The sequence below is a fragment of the Empidonax traillii genome, unplaced genomic scaffold (genome assembly GCF_003031625.1).
Source record: "Empidonax traillii isolate 1590-97213 ecotype Southwest subspecies unplaced genomic scaffold, ASM303162v1 scaffold377:size560545, whole genome shotgun sequence".
NCBI lineage: Eukaryota > Metazoa > Chordata > Aves > Passeriformes > Tyrannidae > Empidonax > Empidonax traillii.
Window position 1 is genome coordinate 83,656 of NW_020955570.1, and position 26,309 is coordinate 109,964.

Genomic DNA, 26,309 nt, shown 5'->3' on the forward strand with positions numbered 1-26,309 from the left:
TTCATGTTTACTAAGTACCACATTCCACAGATTTTCTTCCTATAAACTCAGAATTTTAAATCAGAAACTTAAAAGGCTGATGGTGACATCTGGCAATTACCATATGAGCCTTCCCATTCTTCAAAATACTGTTTTATAGAGGTAATTATAAAGAGAAATTTTTCCAATTAACAGAATAACTGTTAAGCTCAATAAAAGATGCTACACATCTATTCATGAGAATAACTCATTGTATCTTTTACTTTTGAATAGTTAAGACCAGAGTGAACTACAACTGTTAAAAGAACTACAATAATTTATTAAGGAATAGTACTTGTCCAGTTTTGAAGATAGGTGGTGGATCTACATTAACTTATTCTGAAGCAATATTAAAAACCAGCATCACCACAATAATGCAAGAGTGTATGTACACACACACACGCACACACACATACACACACACACACACAGAGTTGTCTGTTGGTTTTTTAACAGAACACAGTCTAATTCTATATTTAATTAAAAATACATATTGATGTGTATATGTGTACGTATATACATATATATATGTATGCTTATGCACGCACCCAGATTTTTATCACCCCTATTGTGTAACAGAAAATGATGCTATTCATACCTGCTCATTTTTTCCAGTAAAAACCAAGGGTTCTCAGTATCTTAGAAAAGACATTAAAGTCTCTATGGAATCAAAGTTTGAGAAAAGAAGGACAACTTACTTTCCTAAGTTTTCAACATGTCCCAGGCAGGTTGAAAAACAGTAGTTGTATGCTATCACGATGGAAGGATATAATGACTGGAAATCTAAGACAAGAACAGCATTGCTGTAGAAGCGGGATTCTGGCTCCATTATTAAGGGAACACACTGTGGGGCTTTCATTTGAGCTCGCTGCTGGACACTGGGCGTCACAGCAATGTAATTCATTGGCTTCGCAATACGCAGCATCACAGACTCCACACGATACTGCAAAACAGTTCGGATATAATCATTATGATTTCAAAAATGCAGAACAAGCATGTTTGTTGCCCAAGCTGTGTGCATTGCTGTAGATACACTTCAGTTGAGTTATCGATCCCTTTTCCCCTTTTTTGGGGTGGGGGGGGAAGGTCTAATCTCTACATGACCATTCTTAGGCACATCTGTGGTTTCTAACACATTAACAATCTTCTTGTCTTTGCTGCCACATAAATCTCCATCCCCTACCTCCACTGAGACGGCAGACTGAAAGACTTTGCTAAGACACTGTTTCTCATACACTTGTGTGATGCTCCCAGGCTTATCTCTTGTGAGCCTGGTTTTATCCCTTTCCCCCTTCAAATTGAGTTTAAAGCTCTTTCAAATGAGCTCTGCTGACTCCTGTGCAAAAACTGGCAAGTTCTTCAATCATCTGACTAATAATTTGTATGCCTATGACCCTCTCTTGTTAGATTTGTTTAGTCTACTATGAAATGTTCAAGATGGCTTCATACAACAAAATAATAAAAACATATTTTAAAAACTTACTGTAAAACTTAGTGAGAGATAGAAACATGGAAAAATAAAATATATGAAATCTTATTGCTATTCCATTTTAAAATCTCTTTCAGCTAAAAAGAAAAGGAATATCTTCATAAAAGGAAGTGATGATTCTTCCGAGTGAATAAAAAAATTATTTGGGGTGACTGGGAATTGTTGCAACTGCCATTTCTGTGATCTAGAAAGTTTCAGTGGAAACAGAACATAGGTGCACAGACGGGAAGAGAAAAGAACAGTCAGGATAGAAAATGCAGCATGCTTCTGTTGCTCACTCCCACTCACAGACATTTGAGAAAATGACAAGCAGAACAGTCTTTGTGGGCTGCAATCATGACAGTTTAAGCACATCTATGTTGGCAGTATGCCGGTCCCACACTCCCTGTCCCTAGCTGTGCATTTCTCTTCCCTTGCTCCGAGAGTGGTGATTTTCTGATAACATGGTAAATCAGGGAGATAAACTGGCAAATACCTGCTGAATGCCACCATGGCTCTGCTGCGGGGGCCTGCCTGCCTGCTCCCCACTCCCCCACAAACAGAGGGCCATTACCAGCAAGACCAACAAGAACCTTCACTGGGTCAAGAGATGACATGAACAATTGCAGTCAAAGGAAAAAAGCTGGCAAAAGTTTTTTAATTGGACTGAATTGTCATGGAAACTGCAGCTTTAGACACTCCCATATCTGCCCGGCTTACAACCATGGTATCTACTTAGGACATTACTCTTTAAGTTGTCTTTCTGTCCATAGAAGTTGGCAAAAAAAACAAAAATCAGTTTTGGTCAGCTGTTTTTTAGAAAGCAGAAAGACTGTAGGAGAAGTAGTATGGTAGGAAAGAAGATGACAACATAAGAGCTGTAACATATGAGAGAGTAGCTGCCTTGTTTCAGCTGCTGTTCATGTCTCACATGAAGCCACGACAACAGTTGAGTTAGTCTAGTCACTCAGAACCTGGACAAGGAAAGCCTTTGGAAGTACTGGAGATTGCCGGGGTCTCAAAGAAACAGTAGCTCTCACTCTGTCCTTCTCCCTTTCTCTCTGATGCTACTTTCAAAATAACAGAACCACACACATCTTGCATGACACGTACTTTAAAAAGCCAGAACCCTTCTTGTCTTACTGTCAAATCTCACCCAGAGGTCTGCTTCATAGGAAATGTCACTTAGAACATATTCAATACCATTTTGTCTACATGGAAGAAAATAACCTCTTCTTTCTAAGATACATTCAGTTATATTTATGTTTTAGAAAGCATTCATTTTCAGACTCATTTAAGTGTGAACAATACCAACTCAAAGGGAAAGCTTAGTGCTCCTGAAGTCAGTAGAAGAGTGAGATTCACTGGCATGGTTAAATTTGGGGAAGTCAGTTTTTAAGAGCTATTTTTAAACTCTGAGACTAGGCAACTCAAAAGCAGCAATAACGGACTGAATGGTATTCTTTATGTTTCACTTTCCCGTTAATTTCATGTCAACAGTTTTCTCTGACCCCATGAAAATACACGTATGGATTGAAAAGACACCGAAGAACTAAAACATTTTGTAAAACCTGTTTTGTTTTTGTGAACTATAAGAAAAACTAAGTCTTACCTGGGAGCCTCTTGTTAATACATGTAAGAACTGAATGCCAAAAAGTCTCGCCATTTCACTTGTTCTGTCAATCAAATCCAGCTTGTCTAACAACAGGAGATTCCCACGGACCCGGCTAACATAATGATCAACCATTTTCCATCTGTGAAAGTGAATGCCTCGTTATAAACAATCAGGAGAGTGCTGCTCCTTCTACTAAGAAAAATGTATTTTTATGATAACTTGTTACAAACCAGCAAATAAAATTTCCTCTAGAACACTTTCATATGTTTTTTTTCAAAAATGTGGCATATATAAATACACACTTACATATTCTAAATATATACACAGAACGTGCTACAGCAAACTACTCTTAAGGCATCTCTCAATTACATGTTATATTCTGTTTTCCTTACTGTCCTAAAGGATTACCAAAACAGAAACATCAGTTTCCCTTCATGTGTTTACATTTTTTTTTTTAACAGAGTGACCTTTTGTGGAAACACCTTTCTGTATTAAGAATGTCTATGTCAGCTGAACATAAATTTAGAATTTCAGTATAAACCAGGTTTCCACCTAGTTAAAAGGTATTTAACTTTTACAGAAATTATATGTATGTCACAAACAACACTCAGATCAGTACTCAGTTTTATGAATTGTTCATATCATGCAATACCAAATCACTCATGGAAGGGTGAAGCTCAGTATGACACACATCCTATAAAGCTATTTTCAAGCAGCTGTAGTTACTGTCTTACCATTTAGCACACTGTTTTGTACTACTTTTAAGCCTAGCTTGGTCAGCAGGCACTGTGAAGTGAAACAGAAGCTGAGAGTTCATTAAAATCCCTTCTGATGAATAGCATAGACAAAATAAAAGACATTACAGAATTTCAAAATAGTACATCTATTCAGATATGTTGAAACTGTAACTGAAAATGTCTTGTTGAAATATTGAGGGTATAACTATACAACAGAACAGCCCAGTAAATAAGCTCATGTTGCTGCATATACACTCTTCTAGTGCTTGAACTAAATTGATTATTTCTTCCTATGCTAACTTGAGCTAATACCCATCCGATGTTAAGAATCTGGCCTTAAATACAACAAACAAAATCGATTATTAGATCATTACCTGTAGACATCTGTCTTATTATCAAACCAATCAGACAAAACTCGGAAAGTAAATAAAGGAAAGCGATGATGAAGAACATGAAAGCCCACATTTTCAAAAGTGTAATTTGTTAGATTCACCTAGAAAAACACAGTGGACATGTTAAAGATGCACATTGGTTTTCATAATCAAAGAAATCTCTACTTTTCAAAACCTGTAACAATTAAATTTATTACCTTATTATTAGTATTTTGTTAAAAAGATAAGAATTTATATTAATAAGTAAGCCCCTAACAAGTCAGAAAAGAGTATCCCTCATCAATTGAAAAGAATACGCAGTTCATAAAGATCATGTCTGAATTTAGTCAGAATGAGATTTGTAAAGACTGAACCATTTGAGAATTAAATATAAGGTCATAAATGGAGAACAACAAAACAAAACAAAAAAGCAAAAAAGAGAAAAGAGTAAGTCTAAGAGCTTAAAATAAGTCCAAGTATTTAATTCAGTAAAAGAACCATATTAGACAAATTCAAATTTTTAAAACAGGTAAGCTGTTCTCCAAACCCAAAAAGAAGGGAAAAGGAATATATCATTAAAAAACATTACTGATTCAATATTTTAGATTTTAGCAATATGCAAAATCCATTCTCAAAAAGCAGCAAACTACTTTTTAAAAAGGTGTAGAAAGAAAAAAGATCAAAGAGTTACACAAGTTACATGAAACTTTCAACAAAGTCTACAATAATTAAAAAATACCATTAAGTGAAAACATTAACGCTTTAAAAACTTTACCTCATTTCTCATCATTCTCCAAATATTCAACATAATTCGCCCAACAATATTTATTTCACTCATTGTATCCGATCCATATTCATCCAGCTCCTGTGCAAATCTGTTATCTTTCTTTTCATCTAAAGACATTAAAAGAGAATTTTATACAAATTATAAGACAGTCAAGCCAGATCAAGCTATCCCTCTTCCAATTTGAGCTCTCTAGAAAAATAAGAATTCATAAAGACTGTTACTGATTGCACAAGGTTATTTATTTTCCAGTCATCTACATGACCTCTAAATAAAACTCCCCCAGGTTTTTCTGCTCTGGTACATTCCTCTGAAGATAACTCTTACTTTGGTTTCATTGAAATGTTGTCCAGGGAAATATATTCTCTACAGTGAATGTATTGGTTAAACAATGCTGAATGTTACCTGAGAGTTAGCTGCACAAACATTAGTGCACAACATAAAAAAATTATAATTAAAAGTGATTTCTGCCCAAAAGAGTTTATAACTCAAGGCTTTACTTGCAAAGATCTTACACAGTTTGAGCCAGGTCATGGGAGAGAAAAGTCAGTGCTTTTCATAGAGTAAAAGCAAACCCACCGCAGTGGGAGCAGGTAGACATGAGTTTTGGATAGCACAGAGAAGGAACAAATAGCACATAGGAAGGAACAAATGCAGCACTCTGAATCTTTCTGTGAGACAGCGGTGACTAAAGTACAGAAATACATTTTCTTTTGCCATCCTTGATTTTTGCCATGCTTTGGAATACTAGAACACAAGAGAAGAGAGTCTTTTTGGTATACATTTCTTGAAACCATCTTTTTTTTTCAAGCAGCGTAAGTCTATGATTTTGGTATTCTTTCCAGAGTTTACATAGATGTTTTTTAAATGTATCATGCAGACTTAAATTCAATAGGAAAACACACTGATTTGATCCTCCAGTTTTATTTCTTCTTAATAATTTAATGGAAGAGAAAGCACTTTGAGGCAATTTTCTCACATTTCTAAATCCATACCCATTTTTCAGCTCTTGGTTGTTTTGTATTCTGCCATCACTCATTTATCAGGTATGCCTGCACAGTATTCTGCCAATAAATAGCAGAACATTTTGGATAGAGTGTGCAAAAGTGTGGCTACACAATGCTTTGCAGTAATGATCTGAACTGAGCAATCACTTCCTCAGACAGCCAAGAACCACATTTACCCTTGAAGATAGAAGTAAAAATTGCATGAAATTCTGCAGAACTGCTGTGAAACAAGATAATACAGACTTAATTTTGTATGTTGACCTTTCAAATGTGTATTCTATCAACTAAAATATGGTTAACAAAACCTATTTTGCCATTCACTGACTTTTCAATTTTGTTTCGACAAAATTTAGCAGACCTTTCGTTCACTTCACCAAAATGCATACTATCTTTTTAACTTCCTTGTTTTGTTTTTTTAAGGAGCAAAAATAGCAATTTCTCTTTTCATGTTTCATGGAAAAATGCCCCATAAGCAGCAACCGTTTTTCTTCTGCTTTTCTTCATTTGCACATGCTGGATCTCCTGTGAAAGCGAGGAATTTACAATTTCCTCCCCTCAATTTTTTTTTTTAATTGGAAGCAGAAACTATTGGTTAGTTCTAGTTTCCAGAGTCTCCTAGTTCTCTTTTGACTTGTTTAGGAGATTCCCTGTATTTCTCAAGTTTGCTTCATGTCTTGCTGGTAAAGACAGGTAACAAAACATACTGTGGTCACAAGTAAGACCCACTGCCCTGATGAACCAGACTCTGCATGTGATGAGCACTGTCAAATTACAAAAACCTGTACCACTCTACAACTAGTGTGGGGAATGCATCAGCAGAAACATGTAAGCCTCTTTGGAAACTACACTGTTAAGAAGAAGAACTGGACATTCTTCCTATCGTTCAAGTGTATGAGATGAAACAAAAAGTCTCCTCTTATCCTCTGTTATCCACTTCCTAACTCTGAGCTGTAATGCAAAGAAGAAAATGGAGGCCACAGTGCACACACAAAAAATGCCACTACGCACAGGCACAGTACTCACTTCTGTTGTGATGTGTCCTAATGACTTATGAATAGTTCACTTGTAAATGGCAGAGGCAGCACCAGACTCAGCCAATAAAGCAAAACCAGAGAGAAGTCCAGCTTTCTTTTTGTTAAGTTGAAATCACAGGAAAGGGAAGGAAAAGTACCTTCCATCTTTATTTCAATAGGAGGAAAGAGGAGCATACTGCTTGAAGGAGCACTTCCTGTTCTGAAAATACAGCATGTGAAGAAGGGAGGGAAATATGAAGCATAGGGGTTGGAAAAGCAAGAGGAACACAGATGGGGTCAAAACTGTGGACAAGGAGGCCACAAAGCAACAGAGAACACAACAACTTCTACGTATATGGTCACGCATGCAAGCCCATACTTATGGCATGACATTTTTGGGAAGAGCTCATCAGTATGAACATATTCTTATCTTTCTCCTGCAATTGTGTCAAAAAAGAATAACTACTTACCTTACAATAACACCAGTTCTAAGAAACACTTTAAGTGTTATGTATTCCACTTCTGAATGTGCATCTACCAGCTGGCACAAGAACATCTGCACTATGAATACCAGTGCTTTGGAGATAAGGCCTATGTCCTGCAAGCCCACTCGAACTTCATGTTCAGAAATGTTAAGGGCTACAGTCCTGGTTTCCTTCACTGGAACTGAACCCACATTATGTGGGACTTGATAGTTGTGGAGAAGGAAGCCTGACTGGGAAATATGTAACGACATCACCGTTAAGAACCATACAGTCCCCTTTCTTTGAGGACTGATTAATGTGCATCTCAATACCAGCAACTTGAGGAAGAGCTTATGTCAGGAAGATGGGTACTATCAAGAGCTTTGTTGATCTAACTGTTGATTCTATCAACTACAGTGCAGACAGAGCTGTCCTGCAAGACAAGAGCTTTGACTCAGCCTTTGAGAACAACAGCAGATACACACAAGTTACCTGTCCCAAACTGAAGAGATTGTTTGGCCATACATTTACAGCAGAGCAGTAAACCTTTGTGAGCTTTGGAAGTTACAGAGCCTTTGACTACAACACTTACTGTTCCTCTTACGAAAGACATTGCACATCTTGAGGTGTAACAGGTCAAAAGTTTTTCTGAACATTCTTCAGTACCTCTGAACACTGTAGCCAGAGGCATTATTATTGCAATCAGTGTATTATCTTAAATTGAACTATCAGGGGAACTACATAACATGGTTCATGCAATCAGTTATTATTCCTGAAGAACAAACTTAAAAGCTTTGTGCCAAAGAATAAAAATTGTGAACCAATTCATATTTAAACTATCACGTGTTCCTGTTTTCATATATTAAGTATTTAAATATTCACCCAAGTCCAATTGCCAACAACTTTCAACTGAAGATGCAAATTTTTCTTATGTTCTCGTCCCTGGAAGGACTCCACAACTCAGATCCTTTCTGAACATGTTACAGGTATCAAAAGCATCAAGAGTGTGCAAATATTCAAACCTGAAGGAAGAAGTGTGTGAACACAGTGCTTCTAAAACATCACGTTCTCCTGTCCAGGTACACAGAACTCCAACAACTCCTATGCTGGGTATGCCCAAAGATTCAACTAACCCAGTATCATGTTCTATCATGTACTCAAAAGCAGATGCTTCAAGGTGGGGGAAGAGGTTATTGATACTCCCTCCAGGTCTCTCCCAGTTTCTAACCATTTGCAGCTTCCTGGTCCAGATATTATTTTCACATATATCATAGATCCCAATGGATTCTTCCAATAATTTATCTCCTCTTAAAGCAATATACACCTTAAGCATTTGTATAATCTTGTGACAAGGAACTCAACAGTTCAATAACACAGGGATGAAAATCAACTTCTATTCTGTAGCTGCAATTTACTAGCTTCACTTGATTTCTGGTTCTTGCTTTGGAAAAGACCATGAAAAACCAATCCATATTTCCCTTTATCCCTCAGTATTTCATAGGCTTTTACCTGTCCTACACAGTTTTGTCTCTTCTGGAATCCCAATTTACTAAGTTACTAGACACACCTGTATTACCCTTCTCATCTTTACCAGTTCTCCTATATCCACTTGGTGGGGGGGAGGAAGGTTATGAGGAAGCTAGAACCACTAGTACTTGAGGTACAAGCACGCTATAGATCTTTACATTTTTCACATTTACATTCATTGCTTCATATTCTCCTTGCTCCATAATTCCTAAAACATGTTTTTGCAACCGTTACAAAGCAAAAGGCTCAAGTTTTTAATAGAACAATCACAGTAAAACACTTCTTATTTCATGGCTATTTAGTTTCTGTGCAGATCTTTGGCAAGAGCCCTGAAGAAAGCAGATTTTTTAAATGGGTTTGATTTTTAAAACCTCCCTCATCTATATCCTCTTCATGACTGCAAAGAGTAACAACAAATTTTTAAGACAGTTTGTAATTTTACAGTCATCTTGGTTCTCCTCAGGTGCAACAGCACATTTATTTAGCTCTTCACTAACACCATTCTTCAAAATGATAGCTTCTTTTGATTGGCTAAATATAGACACTAGGCTTACCATTCTCATGGATAATTTTCTCTCCATGTTTTCAAGAAAAAAATCCAAACAGACTTTCCACAATGCTGGAGGAAAGCATCAGCACTTGGGCCCAATAAAATTTGCCCACAGTATACAAGAGTGGCTATTGAAAGTGAGGATTTTATTACAGTGCTGCTGGCCAGGACAACTGCTGCTCAGAAGCATTTTTATATCCTCCTATTCCAGTCAGAGAAACCATAGATGATGATTATGATAGGTGTCAGAATGGCTGAAGTCAAGGAGAAGCAAGGGAAGGTTTGGTAGCAGAAGCACCTCCAAGAACTGAAAACTTAACACACAATTGTAGAAAATGAGTCCAGGTTCATGAATACAGGACACACCCAGAAGTGGAATACACAAGGAATTTGAAAATTCAGAAAACACCAGAATCTCACTGGTATTTCAATTTTGTGCGTGTGATTTTACTATAACAACATATAAGCAAGAACAAAAAAGAGGCCCATCTGAAGAAACACTCTATGTTTATTTTTTAATTTCATAGATTTCAACTTGCTTCTATTGGAACTGAACTGAAACCCTGTACAGTAACTTACCTGGCACACGAGAAATCATCTGGCACAAATCAACATTTAGTGCAGCAGCCCTCTGTAAGAGATAACCCCAGGAATGCATCTGGACTTCATAGCCCAACAAAATGTCTGGGTCATATCTAGAGAGGTGGGGGGAAAAGAAAAATGAGCCTTATATTATTTAAGGAAGTATTTTCCATGTACAGAGTATAAACAGAATTTCATTCAAATCGTGCTGAGTTAAAAAAAGACGCAGTCACAATGGGTTTCTATAACAGCGGCATCTGGACTAGAAGACTTTAAAACAGACAATCTTTTAGGATTTTCAATAACATTCAACTGCAAAGATATTTAGAAGGAATATTTTCACTTGAATTTTTTTTTTTTAGAATATTTCTATTATTTCAGTCTTTACAAATAAAGAACAAAATCGAGGTCTCGTTAGGTTTATTGATGGAATCAGGATGGATCGAGCATAAACTGAAACCTAGCCACTGGCACAAGACAGATGTGCAATGAAATATAGTCATGCCTATGGAACAGAATTTGCCACTAGGTTACCTTGCATGTTTTGCAACTAACAATGTGCAGCATGCTGCAGCATAGCTTATAGTAATCACGGGGCACTTCTGGTCCTAAATGATAACCCTTTATTGGGAGTTAAAATTTGTAGTTGAGTGAGAGCTGTCTAAAATAAAACACAGAGCAAAGCAACCATATCTACCAGTTCTCTTTAAATACCTCTTCCTTTACGAAACCTTCTTTCTAGAAGATACGCAAGAAAAACTCATTTTATGTTGTCTCTCATTCTAGCTGGTTGGCTCAAGTACAACCAAAAAAAAAGGCAGAATTGTCTCCTGAAACAGTATAATTGCCTGCCTTCCAATAAGGCTCAGAGAAGAGTTGACTAGACAGAAGGACAAACAACATGCCTTCAAAGACAAAGCACAGGTAGGAATTAGCTCAGAGCCAGTATCACCTACCTTTTGAGTAAGCACTATTAAAACCACAAATTGAGATCTGGTCACTTGCCAAAGAGACCTAGAATGATTTGCTTGGACTGGGCAGAGAGAGATTGGACAAACTAGCATGAGATATCTGTCATTTTTATAGCAAAAATAGAGAAAAGAAGCTCCAGTGGGAAGAACAGCTGCTTCTCGGTTGGACTAGATGATCTTTAGGGTATTTTCCAATCTTGATGATTCTGAGATTCTTTCAATGTTGAGAGGTTCTGAGTTCTAGCAGACAGCATTTAATAAAAATGAATGACAAAAGGGTAACTGTCAAGAGGTAGAGGATTGGACAGTAGGCTGAGCACAGTTTATGCCCCACCACACAACAGAATGCAGGCTTGTAGACCTTAGTTTACAGAAGAAGTAGACAGGGGCCTTGGTTTATTAACAGGATCTCTGTACTTTTGCATCCTTAAGCACATAAAAAAAGTGCCAACATTTCCTAAATGTTGAATATAGGAGAACACCCTTTCCCCAAATACTGCGTTAGCTGTATCACAGCCATTAAAAATGAGGCTTCAGACTTTATCAGTAAGTGTCTTCCTTGCTTATGAGTCCCAGCCAAAGGTAGATGACCACTCATTTTGAAGTAACTATTTTGAGAATTGCTCCAGAAAAGAGCTTCTCCCCACTTCTGCCACAGACAGTAAATTCAGTGAAAAATATTTCAAGCTTCTTACTTAGCATGACTATTGCTTTATTACCATTTGGGCTTTAGCACTGGTCAGAAAAAGTTGCAAAAATCCCCTTTATTACCTACTTCTACTCATGAGGTAATGGTTTTTTGATACAATTTTTGCGTAAAGCAGAGGATTGTAAAGAATTCTAAAAGAACTAGCACTTTGCATTTGCTGCAATCACACAACACCTACAGGATGGACAAGGGATCAGAGCCAACTAGCATGGATTTAGGAAGGGCAGGTCCTGTCTGACCAACCTGATCTCCTTTTACGATCAGGTGACCCACCTGGTGGATGAGGGAAAGGCTGTGGATGTGTCTATCTGGACATCAGCAAAGCCTTTGACACTGTCTCCCATAATATACTCCTGGAAAAGCTGGCAGCCCATGGCTTGGACAGGGGCACTCTGTGCTGGGTTAAGAACTGGCTGGAGGGCCGGGCCCAGAGAGTGCTGGTGAATGGGGCTGCATCCAGCTGGCGGCCGGTCACCAGTGGTGTTCCCCAGGGATCAGTGCTGGGACCAGTCCTGTTTAATATCTTTATTGATGATCTGGATGAGGGGATTGAGTGTACCATTAGCAAATTTGCAGATGACATCAAGTTGGGGGGAGTGTTGATCAGCTGGAAGGCAGGAGGGCTCTGCAGAGGGATCTGGATAGACTGGAGAGATGGTCTGATTCCAATGGGATGAGATTCAACAAGACCAAGTGCCGGGTTCTGCACTTTGGCCACAACAACCCCCTGCAGCGCTACAGGCTGGGCACAGAGTGGCTGGAGAGCAGCCAGGCAGAAAGGGACCTGGGGGTTTGGATTGACAGGAAGCTGAACATGAGCCAGCAGTGTGCCCAGGTGGCCAAGAAGGTTAATGGTATCCTGACCTGTGTCAACAATAGTGTGTCCACCAGGACCAGGGAAGGGATTCTTCTCCTGTACTCAGCACTGGTGAGGCCACAACTGGAGTGCTGTGTCCAGTTCTGGGCTGCTCAGTTCAGGAAGGATATTGAGGTGCTGGAGCAGGTCCAGAGAAGAGCAACGAGGCTGGTGAAGGGACTTGAACACAAGTCCTGTGAGGAGAGGCTGAGAGAGCTGGGGTTGTTTAGCCTGGAGGAGTGGAGGCTCAGCGCAGACCTCATCACTCTCTACAGCTCCCTGAAAGGAGGCTGTAGCCAGGTGGGGGTTAATCTCTTCTCCCAGGCAACCAGCAGTAGGACAAGAGGGTGTGGTCTTAAGCTGTGCCAAGGGAGGTTTAGGTTGGATATTAGGAAGAAATTTTTTGCAGAGTAATCAGACATTGGAATGGGCTGCCCAGGGAGGTGGTAGATTCCCTGTCCCTGGAGGTTTTTAAGATGAGACTGGATGTGGCACTTAGTGCCAGGGTCTAGTAATCATGGCAGTGTTGGATCAAGGGTTGGACTTGATGATCTTGGAGGTCTTTTCCAACGCAGCTGTTTCTATGATTCCATGATATTTTGCTATCTGCTGTTCATGTCAAAAGAATGATTCTTTGGTTTTTGAGAGAGGAAATTACCATCAGGATTGGATGCAGTAAATTTAGTAATTTTGGAAGCCTATTCTACCAGTGGTACAAACCCAAAGCTATTTGGAACAATTTATGGACAAATGACTGAAGCTAGCCTGCAGTTCATTCCAGCAGCAAAATCAGCATCAAAAGTTATGACCACGTGCTGTTCTGCACAACATACAATGATTGCCAAATGACATTTCAAAATTATGAATAGCTCCATCTAAGGTTTGAAATAAAAAGAAATTATGTGATAGTTTATACAGGCATCGAATAAAAATTACAAAAATTAGCATATTTTCAAATTAATTCTTGCAACTAAACTATCCTGGTCCTAGCATACTGAAAAACACTACTGATTATTTAAAATCAGGGAAGTACTCATTTATGTTCATATTTGAAAACTGGTTTCTAAATTCTAAAAGGAAAATACTTGCAGATTTATGCCGTGCAAGGCATTATGCAGATGGGTTCCACAACAGATACAAATATGAATGAGAAACTCGTGAAGAACTACTTGTGTGGTACATAAAACAGTACTCATTATGCCAGAGATCTGCTTGCTCTTTTAAGCCTGCTTTGAACTGAAACAAGCATACAGTTTGGAAGCAGCAAGTTGCCATAACTTTATTAGCAGCTACCACCTGTGATGAAGGACAGCTGCTTTGGGTTTTAACTTGCCAAAGCAGTGCAATACCTTTCTCACTTCCTACTCAACAAAATTTTAGTGGGTTATTACATTACTACTGCAAGTATCCCTGTACAAATGAATACATTCCATCAATTCTAGAGCTAATCTTCCTATTCTCTTTTAACCTAATGAACAAAATGACCTCTGTAATCCATCTGCATATAATCTCAAGAACTGTTTCTCTAGTATCCTTCAAATGGGAAGATGTTTTATAAGGCAAGACATAAAAGCACTTTAGTTTATGCTGGTTTTAGATACATGCATTTTCTCACATAAGTAAGTTGTATCTAACTTAAATATCACATATTTTAGCACAATTTTATGAAAATTCACATGTAAATTGGAAAGCTTATCACTCAAAAGCTTTTTAGAAGAAGCGGTGCACTAGTTTTGAACTCAGTCGTGCTTGTACAGGCCATTAGGGATTGCCTATAATGGCATTAGTGAGTCATAGGCTATCACTTTACAGCGCATGACTTACTCTACTTTTCCATCCCACCCAGACGTGCACTGCACATGTATTTAGGGAAGGGTCTCACTTCAATTAATTTTGTCACTTCAAGTTTTTTAAGCTGGTTTCTTTATTGTCATTGAACAAAAAATGCTTCTTTGGGTGAACTGTTTTTTATATTTTAGCCACCTCTTGTAGAATGAGATCGTGTTCTTTCTATTCAGCTTCAATGGTAATGAGGGTAGCTAGTTACGACACCAACAGTGAAGTATAGATGTCTACTTTTCAGTCAGATGAAAAGTCATACAAAGCTATCTACATGGAAAATCAAGGTTGAATAGCAAGTAAATGGTGAAATCAAGCCTTAATGTAAATTCCCTGTAAACACATTTTCTTAATGTCAGTTTGTCCATATATAAAACTGGGATCCAAGTGGTATCCTTCTAAAAGCATGAAAACCAATAAATATACTAGCAGCAACTGACTTGCTCAAACACTGCAGTAAGTCACACATACATGTATTTTATGTGTATCTGTATGCATTCACAAGTGTATTGTTGAATTATCTCCAAAGGAAAAAACAAAGAAAGATTAAATTGAAGAGCTCCTTTTTGCTGGACAATACTTAAAACACCAAACTCCTGTGCTACAGTATGCGTAAGATCTACCTTATGCAACAGGTTTAACAGACCTATCAGATTTCTTGCACCTAACACAAGACACTATTGTTCCTTGTTTCTAATTTCCTTGTTGATCAACTCTCAATTTATGCAGCAGAAATGCCTTCTCCTGCAGCCCAATCTCATGTACCAGCTGTACCAATGAACCAAGGTGTTATCTGTCAAGGCCTCCTGTGGTATTCTTTTTTTTCCTATTAGAGAAGAAGAGACATCTGCAGCTAAAAGATGACACTATTCCAAATAGGAAAATGAATAGGTAAGCCCAAGTTTAGCTGATGTGAGCTAAGCTGAAGTCTCTCTCTCTCTCTCTCTCTCTCTCTCAACCCTTTTCATGTGGTGCCACCCACCTTAGCTGTGAGCTGAGAGGACAAGTTTTATATGTTTCATTCTCCCTTCTCACAATTTTTATAGTATACTAAGCAGTTGGTCTTCATCATCAGTGTAAGCTGTTTTATTAAAAGAAATTGTAACGAGATCAGTTGTTACAACTGCAAGAAACTAGTAAATTGTAATACTGGTATTTGCTGGCTAGGACTAACACAACAAGAATAAGAGGTGTGTCTGCCAACACAGTGCTCTTTTGTTAAAAGGATGGGCACTGATACTGCTTTGCATGCTGTTGCCAGTCTCTCTGTAAAGATGAAAAGCAGCATTTACGCTGGCAGGATTTAAACACAACAGCATTAACATTCAACTCATACATGCCGCAGAGAGAAGAAATATGATTATTTTCCTTTCCAGCTAAGTAGTATATGCTGTTACGACATGTCTTTCTCATTTGACAATATCATGAATGAATACTAAAGCTCCCAGCTATACCTTCTCTTATATTATGTGTCTGGTTTTCCTGACTGCTATTTTTCTTCCAGCTAAGATTAAGAGAAAAAGAGGGGGGGGGGGAAATTAGGTCACACCTATGATACAGACAAAAGAAGTAACTGTGCATAGCAACAGAATACTTGGTGACTCAAATACACAATTGAAATATCTGAAAACATTGTTCCAGTTTGCCTTAGACAATAAAAATCCATAAAGTTGATACAGGATGTTAAAGATCTCTACAGGAAAATGCCTCAGAAGATGATACTGGCCTGGAAAAAGAAGGTTAGTTTAACACATCTCTATTTTAAAAAGAAAATGTTGCTAGAGTATTTACAGAAGAAGAAATATAATGCACTGTATTCAAACAAGAAATTCATTAGCATTATACATTACAAGAAAAACATTACACAAAATATTTAAATGTTAAATGTTAACAATTAATATGAAAATGTTATCCCCAAAATCTTTTAAGTAAAATCTTACTTTATACTCTCATTTTGTAATTTTATCAAAAACTACTTAACCACTTCCATGGAGACAAAGAGCTGTGGATGTCTGGTGAGACTCAGGCAGCAGTGAATCTGCTACTCTTTTTTTCAAGCCCATCCTATTTCCATATCCTCTGTGTGTCACAGATACAGGGATTGTGCATTCCTACATGAATTCCCCAAAAACTTTGCTTCTCTCTTGCCTGCAGGACCCTTTCCTACTATCTAGTAGTATCTGCACTTATAGAAGAAAAGCAAAATTTGCCTTAAGAGTGTAGGAGAGGCCTAGACATTAAATTTCTCTTTCATGGGAATCCACTGCTCCATCAGGCTTGGACATCTCTAGTTTTGCCACGTGTTTTAAATCTCCAAGAGAAACATTCTTGTAGCATTCCCTTCCACCTCCTCCTCTTCAGTCAGCTTTCTTGTGTTTTGTACTGACTAGTTTATGGAACTATGTAAGTATGTTTACTCCTCTTCCTGCCTTCAGGTTCAAAGAGATGGTTCTCTTACTTTCTCAAGCAGACAGATTCTTCTAATTTTTTTCACAATTCAGTGTAGCTGACACCATACGATAAAGAGACGATTTATTCAAGGAAGCTGTTCAGATAGCATGACAGAATCTTTCATGACAGCAATATAGGTACAGGTTCCATTTCGAGAAAAAAGATTTCCCTATGACAATTCAAAAAACCCCCTACAACTTGGATCTCTGTGCTTGTACATCATCCCCAGTGGTTGCACAGGATGAGAAGGAGGTTGTTTCTCAGCTGCTTTTTGCCAGTTTTGAGCTGAAATCCTTTTTGTTTTTAAAATTGTTTACAGCCAGAGGACAGCTTACCAAAGAAAGGAAATTTGGACCCCTGGTAGGTGCAGCTTCCTCTCAAGCTTGAAGATGGCTGTCAGGGTACCAAGAACCAATTTAATGATGCTTTTTTTTGTTGCAAATCCATGCCATTTATCCTTCCCTGCCTCCTCCAAACTCACCTCCATGGCTCGTCCTTTCTGTTCCTTGTCTCTCCATCCTCAACCTCAGTATTTCAATACCTCTCAGAATTAAAGTTGTCTCTGCATAGGCTTTGGTACTCACACTTGTAAGTACTCCTATTTCACAGATGAATCACTCACAGTAATAATCTCCTAGAAATAAAGGTCCTTATTTCCCTGAGTATTTGGACAAATCTAGTTTTCAGTATAGATGAAATCACAGATCACAATTCAACAGAAACAACCACGTCTTCTTCCCGTCTACAGACCTCAAGATGATAATTCTGTTTGCCAACAGCTCTGAGTTAATCAGAGACAACATCTACTAATTCCACAGAAGAACATTTAACCTGGTATTTACTTTATGGATGTCTAGGTAGAAACACATTGATCTTACTGTGGTCATTCAATGCTAGCACACACTGAACAACTTCACAGTGAAGGTGTAAACTGAATCCAACTTCAGCTCATCAATTCCAGTGAACTTTCAGGAGCAATACTCAACGTCAGTTAACAGAGAGTAATTTTAGTTTTGCTATAAAAAAAATTAGATTTGGGAAACACTCTTCAGTGACAAAAACCTAGTCAAAACAAGAGACTGATCAGTTAAGAGTGTTGCAGGGAGTTATAAATCATCCAAGAATCACCTTGCCCTCATCTGTGTGCTGGAAATAGTGGTCAAGAATTCTCTATTGTGCTCTTCAAGAGTTTACATCTACTGACAAGAAGTGATAGAATCAACCTTCTTTTATTTTCAATAACCAGCACAGAAAAAAAAAAAACCAAAAGCAGAAGAGCAGAAGGCTGGAACTTGAAACAAATGAGCGTGTTCCACAATTTCACACATACAAAATAAGAGAAAGAATTAGGCCAACTACTGAGAGAATGACTAGAAATGGGAACAAGAATTCCTCAACTGGACTGCATAAGACAATTCCTCCTTCCTTTCTACTCTCTGTTCAGTGCTCCAACAAGTAGATAAAGTCTATTCCTGATACTGACAATCAAGAGCGGATAGATATTCTGTCATTCATTATGTCAGGAACCCGTAATTTCAATCTTCCATCCTTTCCTCCAACAGCCAAAGAGGCCAAGAACATGAACCAAAAGCAAGCTGCAGTCATGCTCAACATGCTATTGGGTCACAAGAACCTATTATTATCTAGCTTAAAGTAGGTATCAGTATATAAGATACTGATACAATCCTCAGCTGAAAAACTGAGGTGATTTTGACTTTTATTCTATGAAGCTGAAGTGGTAATGTTTCTTAAACATGGCCTGACAGTTTTCTTTTTCTAATCTGTCAGACCTACTATTAAGTTCACTACCAGAACAACCAAAGTACCTAGCTTGTGTTGGAAAAAATAACACTAAGAAGAGCAAAAGAAGATTGTTTATAAAATAATTACTGATTTTCATTAAAGTTGTTTCCTTGTTCATTTCTCATTGAGAAAGACTTTTACAGTCCACGACTTTTTTATCATGTAGTTTTACCATACTTTTACCTTCAGTTAAAGCTATTCTGGGCTTAGACATTCATTTTGTGCTTAAGAAATACAAAACATTTACTCCAACAAAATTTCTTGGTCTTTTTTGCCCAGGCTACAGAAAATAAAGGGATGAAAAAGAGCAGCAAACTGTAGATGCAGTAGAAGTTTCAAAATTGTCTTTGTTGAGAGTTCATCACAAGTCTGATACCTGAGGTATCATTTCACAGAGGAGGGAGGGTAGTAGACTAAGATGATGACAGCAGGCTGTCTCTCAATTAATAGATCAAACCTTTCATCTTCCAGGAATACAAGTTAACTAACTCAATCTTTGACGATACAGTTGTTGCAGCAAAAAGGCATGCTAGCACATGCTAGAGAAGATCTCTTAAGCAGAGATTTCTCAGTCAGCAACCTGCTGATTGCTACATTCCATCTTGAAGTACATCAAAACTGCATGCTTTTTTTCATTCTGTAATGCCTTCAATATGTACAGATAGAGATGACTTCTTTTCTTCAGTGATAAATATGTATTTTAACTGCTGAGTTCTCCCAAATTCCATACAACTGGTGGAGAATTCTTAATTTATTGATAGTTTCTCATTCTTAGTAATTTTTTTTAAGTTTGATGGAGCACTAGATTTCCCAGAAAGAGAAAAATAAAATGATGTTCCTTACCTGAATTTTGTCTTCTCTGAACAGGGATCTGCTGCTCTGTCAGGACCCACCCTGTGTTGGTTGCATTCAGCAACTTTTTTTGTATTCTGGCTTCATGGGGTTGGTCAAAGTCTTTCTCATCAGAGGTTTTCTGGTTGGAGAGAGAAAGAATTGCAAATGTACTCTGCCTAGTTCTGGGGTTTTTTTCTTGTGCTTCTATTCCAGGGTGATTCAGTTTAAATCTGTTTATTTTTCTTTGCAATTTTACAGCTTTGCACCTCTGTCAGTAGGGTCTGGAGAGACGTCTGTGGTTCCACCTACTCACCAGCCAAGAGGGCTCCCAAAGCGGCTTCCCAGCCTTGGTGGAGATGGGGAAACCAGCAGTTTTCCAAGTCTGATGGAGCAGGGGATTTCCATTCAGAGAAGACAAAACTAATGAAGGAAACTTGTTTTTCAGCTAATGGTTATTTTAAACTGTCCACAGCAGTTTTAATACCATGTAGCGTTTTTTCCTGTCTTGCCTCAGAGTTCCTAGAAAACTTTTCTTGTCTGAGGGGTTTTCTATAGCTCTCAGCACTGTTAATAACTACTATTCTGAGAGTTTCAGAGAGAGATGAATTCTGGGGTTAACAGGAAAAGTTATATGTTAAAGAAGATTACTTATATGGCTGATTAGTTTCAAGATTGTAACTCAGCTGCTTAAGAGGATCTCAATGTTCTTGCTGTCAGAGAAAAAGAAAAGCAAAAAGTATTTTTATTTGAAAGACCACCATGCTTGTCCACTCTAGAAATAAGCCTTTGAGGGAAACAACAACAAAAAAATCAGTATTTGAAAGACTGGCAAGGGTTGAAGGAAATAAATCTGCTGTTCCAAGCCTGAAAAATAAAAGCAGAACGTACAGATATGCTACCTTTTTACAATATTCACTACTTCCTGGAAAAGAGTTCTTTCATCAGTAGCGTAACTGACTTCTAGTCCTGTAACTCCCGATCTTGTGAGCAAGGGGGCTTGGTCTCTGCTCCCTAGAAAATAAAAGTAAAAAAACCCATTACAATTTAGAAGGAACTTCATTACTTCAGTCAACAATATTGCGTTAGAACAAAATATACAGCTGAAAAGAAGTACGGAATGTAACTTGTTTTTATCCTTAACACTAATAATTAACACAATTAATTCCATGGACTTATTTTGTTCCTCTTGGGTGGAAAAATTTATTTTTTTCACTTTGTAAATCTTAGTGGTAATCTTGCACAAATTCTCAGACGTAAATAAATATGATTCAAGAGAAATTTCACCATTTTACTTGGACAGGAGTCCACCTATTCGAAAATTATTTTTAATAAGAAATATTAAAGGACTATATGACAACTAACATAAGAGTTTTCATGAAAAATATGTATTTTAATTGCTAGCTTAGAGTAGTGCTTTGCAAAAAGCCTTACAGAATGAAAATGCTAAATAACTTAGAACTTTTTTTCAGCACACTGCTAATTTACTAATAGAAATGGAAAAACATAAGAAATTGCTCACTTAGTGACATTATGAGTGTCTACATCAATAATGTCTGAATAATATCTAAATTTGTATGCATGCAGGAATTCAGCATTTGCCTTCATTATTAAAAAAACCCCTCTTTAAATGAATACTATGCAACACAAACTCTGTCTTTTCATTTTCTCTATACAACAGACAGTAAGATCTCTATTAAGGCAATGCTGTGGATTTTAAAAACTAGAGTTTTTAAAAGGCATTCTACTTGGACACATTCTGAGGATTGAGAATTTTAAAAAAGTGCTTTCAGAAATAAAGGTAAAAATGAGTACTGTAACACAGAAAGGGGAAAAAAAGGTGTATTTTAATGTCAAGTCACTCCACAGGTATCTCAAAAAGTTCTAACCAAGAAAGTATTGACAGCACATATCCATTAAAACAACGAATGTCACAATAACATTTAAACACATCATTATATTTCGCTAAAAAAAAACCCAGATCAGAACCTTTGTTTTCTCAAAATATCACTGGACCACTTTACAGAGAGCTTTTTCTTGATAAATTATCAGTGGCACACACCTAGTGAGCCATAGTGACTATACTGTGGAAAAATCTCACTTAATAAGATAATGGAGATAAATTTTTTTAAAGATAGTAACAAGCATATAATACCAGAATAAAATTCACTGAGAATAATAAGAACTTAACATGATATAACATCTACAATACTTTGAAAAATAAAGTGGTAAAAGAAGAAGCTGTTGCCTTAATGCTAAATTTATTTTTGCTACGTTTTTGTCCACACTTAAAATTTTAGACAGTATTTTGTGGTTTAATACGCATCACAATGCCAAGGAAACTCTGAAAGAAAGAGGACTACTCGGGGGATGGTTTTTGTTTGGGTTTGTTTTTTTTGGGGGGTTGGTTGGTTTCTTTACTAGCCTAAACCAGTGGTACTCAACCTTTAACAGCTGGAGAGCCACTTCTTTATAAAATGGAGTTGCAGAGCACCATAAAAATCAAGTATCAACAGTGTGATTTTTTTTTTTTCCATCATGACACTTCAATGTGTGATGATGCTGCCTTAACATCACCACACATTGATACATCACGACATGACACATCAGCATCCTCTCTCCCAGCAGCATTCTGTCTTCAATCCCTTCTGGCTGCTAGGAAGGAGTGGGGTGGAGGGGTGGGAGGGGCAAAAGGGCAAGTTTTTCCCCATTTTGCCCCACAGCTGCTGGGTGGGAGGTGATCTCTACTCTTACCTGTGGGGGGATCCCAGCAGCTCCTTTTCTTTCCCCCTATGGGAGGGGGAACTTCAGCGACTCCCACACTGCTGGTCCATTTGCTCAGTGCTCCCCGCGCTGCCTGATAGAGTGGAGCGCCGATCAGATGCCTACATTGCGAGAGCCGCCTGTAGGGCCATGAAGAGCCACATCCGGCTCTAGAGCCACAGGTTGAGTATCACTGGTCTAAACAAAGCCAAAAAGGTACAATAGAATAAGGGCCCCTGTTTAGATCCTAAAAGGATCAGATAAAACCACAAAAATAACCCTTAAGTAAAATATAAAACATACTGTCTGCTTTTAACATTTTCTACTTGTAGCTTCCAGCAACTTGAGTAGGAAATTAAAGGCAAGTTTTCCTCTTTACACTTTTAGAACACTGCAGGAGCTTGTCCACAAGTACGCAAACATCGGTATTTTGCACATGCGTATGTTATTTGTGGTTTACAGCCCATGCAATAGTTCTTTGGAAGATATAAGCAGGAAAACTCTATATTTAATATGGCCATTCAATAAGACACAATTAAATGAGATACACAGTAATATAGGTACTTGATTACATTTTGCTTGCAACTGTTTGATTAGAACGAAATAGCATTTTTGTAAAATACAGTAAGAAAAAAGAAATAAGAACCTTGGTTTGAGAGAGTCCTGTCTCTATCGATCACTATAGCACCAGTGATTTCTTTTTTATCAGTATTTGGCAGTACTGTGTCTGATGAGACGCAATAGAACAAAGCACAGATCGGATCAAACTCTGGGTCTGGTTCCAAATCTCGTCTTGTTCGAGCGTGTAACTCCATACTGATGAGGGTAAGGTGTTGGACCTACCAATAAATAAACACAGTAAGTTAGTTTGTTTTGGAGGTTTCTTAAAAAAATATTAAGAAGAGATTATTAGTGTAAATTAAGACAGTGCAGACATTTATATGGTCATATTATATTGTAACTAAGAGGTACACCTGAAAATTAACAGAAGTGATTAAACATGCATCTCTAGATCTCACTTTTTGCAAAAAGCACCATCTTATTAAAAAAAAAATTAATCACTTAATACATTTTTATACTCAGTTATGAAAATTCAGTGTTTCTGAATACTGTACTCTTCTACCAAAAGCAGAAAATACAAAAAAAACCAGATAATGTTCACCTTAACAAGTGTAAATTCCTGTAGAGTTTTCAAACAGCTTTGTATATTGAGCTGAATTACATTTCTGAACTGAGCAAGAACAAGGAGTGATTCTTAGTCTTCGTTTTCCTTTCCCTCCCTCACTCAAGATATGCAAACAAGCATGAAGACTAAGTCATTTATAGGAAGGCATGGAGAATTCCTAACTTCCCCTTCACTTGCATTAATGAATTATACTGCCACAGCTTTTTGAAGAATGGTTTACATTAAGAAAATGCTAATTCTTATATACTGGCAAGTTTTGACTCTACAATAAATATTTAATATTGTTTCAACACTATATCACTGCTCTGTTGTCTTGCATAATATAGTTGATAACATGGATTAATGGACAGGTTGGAGGGATTAGGAGGGAAGAGTTACAAATACTTCTGTGCATGTAACCTGCCCTGGGGGCAGCCTTATTTCCTTTAGATTTGCATCCTAAATCACTACAGCCATCACTGAAGTGAAATTTTACTATCCAAGCCCTATCTCCATTTCCCGCAATATTATTGGCTTCTTGTGGCTTCTCCTGTGTCATCTGCTCAGCACATAAAACTGCTATCTCCCCATCTCATCTGCAAATTGCTCAACAGCTAATTCCAAGCCACAGATGTGGTGACTGTCTAGGAGCACATACATAGATACTGGTTGGCCAGTTATCAACCAAACACAGCAGTACTGTATTTACATTGCTTCCCTTTCTCCAGCAGCAATTTTGATTCCTCTTCCCAGACCAAACACTCATCTACATTAAATATGTAGAGACCTTCTTTGAGACAGGCACCATTTTGTTAAATGCAGTAGAAACTGGTCAGCAAGTTCAGAGGGTAACAAGTAGAGATACCAGGAGGGTCCGACTGAATGATGTCAGGTGCATTACTTCTTAAGGAAACAATCCATGAAAATTAGGGTCAACTAGTTTTTCAACTTATGTTTTTATACAAAAATTACTATTTCTTCCTTCTGATATTTCCCTTATTTTTAAAGGAAGATTTACCATCATCTCAAATGAAATACTGTGAAATTAGGTTCAATACTATTAAAGGCACTTGGAAATCTAGCTGAAGCTAGCAGGTCAACTATTTAAAAGCTGCAGACACCACACACTAATTATTTTTAAGTCAGGAAGGGACCAAGGAGGAAAGGATTTTTAATTTTTGCCATTATAAAAATGGCCTGATAAATGACAATTTTATAAAATGACATGTAACAGTGAGTTACCTCATGTAAAGATTTTGCTTCCTGCAGGTTTTCCACACTGACTTTAAAACCGTAAGTATTATTTAAAGATGGTCCTTCAATCTGGGAAGTATCTTTCTTTGGAACGCCAAGGGCAGCAAATTGATTCTTATTGGACAGGGGAAGAAAAAAGCACAGGATAGTATTGAAAAAACACAGATTGCAATATTAAATAATATGCAATATTAAAATATACATTTATCAGTGAAAATGCAAATGCTACACCACAATTATTAAAAAGAGAAAACCTTTTACTATCTCCTCATGTAATTTTCTAACATGAAAACCGGAGTTGTATCTTTCTGTGTTTTAGGAATAATTTGAATGAAACCTCACAGCAAAGCAAGAGGCAGTTTAAAATACTTAGAAAAAATCCCTAAACAACCAAAAACCCCCAAAACCCCACAAAAACCCACCCAAACTCAATCTCACATACACTGGTATTCTTGGAAGTCTGAGAACATGAAATCCAGAAATTCTGCCTTCTCTCTTGAGCAACAATTTGTCAGAAAATTCTGTTTCATTCATCACTTTTTAAGGCACTGAATTAAGGGTACTTTAAGTACCCACTTGATTGGTTGAATACCAGTATACTGGGATGAAAAAAACTACTGGATCACTCCAGTAGTGCATCTAGACCACTGTTCTGTTTCCAACATGGGGAGCAGAAAAACTGTTTAAGAAAAACTTGTGAGTGATCATTTTATGCAATCCAATCCCTTTCTACTCTGTTTGCATAACATTATAACTACCCTCGCTGTTTCCAGAAAATGCTTAGAACATTGTCTGAAAACTAATACACATAGAGACACATAAATGTACTCTGGTCTGTGTGTACAGATATACAAAAAGGGAAATCGCTATAGTACTTCAGAAGGATGTTATAATTCCAAGAGCAAAACAACATCCTCTCATAGTTTCTCTTTAGCGTTTCATTAGTCTCTCACTACCCTAAAACATAAAACTCTCAATCTCCAATTTACATCTGCTCCTGTAAATTCAAGTCATGGTTTCTTTCAAACTTTGTGTGTGCTCTGATTCTACAACAATTGCACCCTACCATTTTAAATGTATTTTCAAGATCTTAACAGCAGAAGACAAAAACAACACAGTAGAAAGATTGGAAATGTGTATGTGTGGCATAATAAAAATACATCTGGACTTAAAATCTGAATTTACCTTCATTTGTGTGGTTAGAAGTACTCTTCGAAGACCATCAGTGTTATTCCCCCTCTTGTGACTCAGTTTCTGAGCTTTTGGTTCTGTAAACATGAGTGCAATACTACTTAGCCTCAAAAGGTTTATCTAGGCATTGAACAACATATTTTTTATAAGCAAATACAACTTTATCCTTTGTCAAATCCAAAGCACAACTATTACAAATCGGTATTTATGAACATTTAGGAACATACAGTACAAGGCCAGTAAGTTACAAAGCCTCACACGTTTACCTCCTTGAAAACTGCAATATTATTCACACTCTACACTGAGATGATGTTTCAAAAAGTACAAGCAATATAGTCAA

The 26,309-nt window shown here is 37.4% G+C and overlaps 1 protein-coding gene across 2 annotated transcripts in view; it reads right to left on the reverse strand.

Annotated features, from left to right (window-relative positions):
- REV3L (REV3 like, DNA directed polymerase zeta catalytic subunit) overlaps positions 1-26,309 on the reverse strand; it is a 119,362-nt gene that overhangs the window by 13,356 nt on the left and 79,697 nt on the right. For both annotated transcript variants that reach the window (XM_027893056.1, XM_027893055.1), the window contains exons 15-23: positions 25,964-26,046; positions 24,767-24,892; positions 23,006-23,198; positions 20,499-20,610; positions 10,134-10,249; positions 4,985-5,103; positions 4,213-4,331; positions 3,099-3,240; positions 717-961 (exon numbers count right to left, since the gene is read on the reverse strand). In XM_027893056.1, coding sequence (XP_027748857.1) covers positions 717-961; positions 3,099-3,240; positions 4,213-4,331; positions 4,985-5,103; positions 10,134-10,249; positions 20,499-20,610; positions 23,006-23,198; positions 24,767-24,892; positions 25,964-26,046 — 1,255 coding nt within the window. The remainder of the gene's footprint in view (positions 1-716; positions 962-3,098; positions 3,241-4,212; positions 4,332-4,984; positions 5,104-10,133; positions 10,250-20,498; positions 20,611-23,005; positions 23,199-24,766; positions 24,893-25,963; positions 26,047-26,309) is intronic.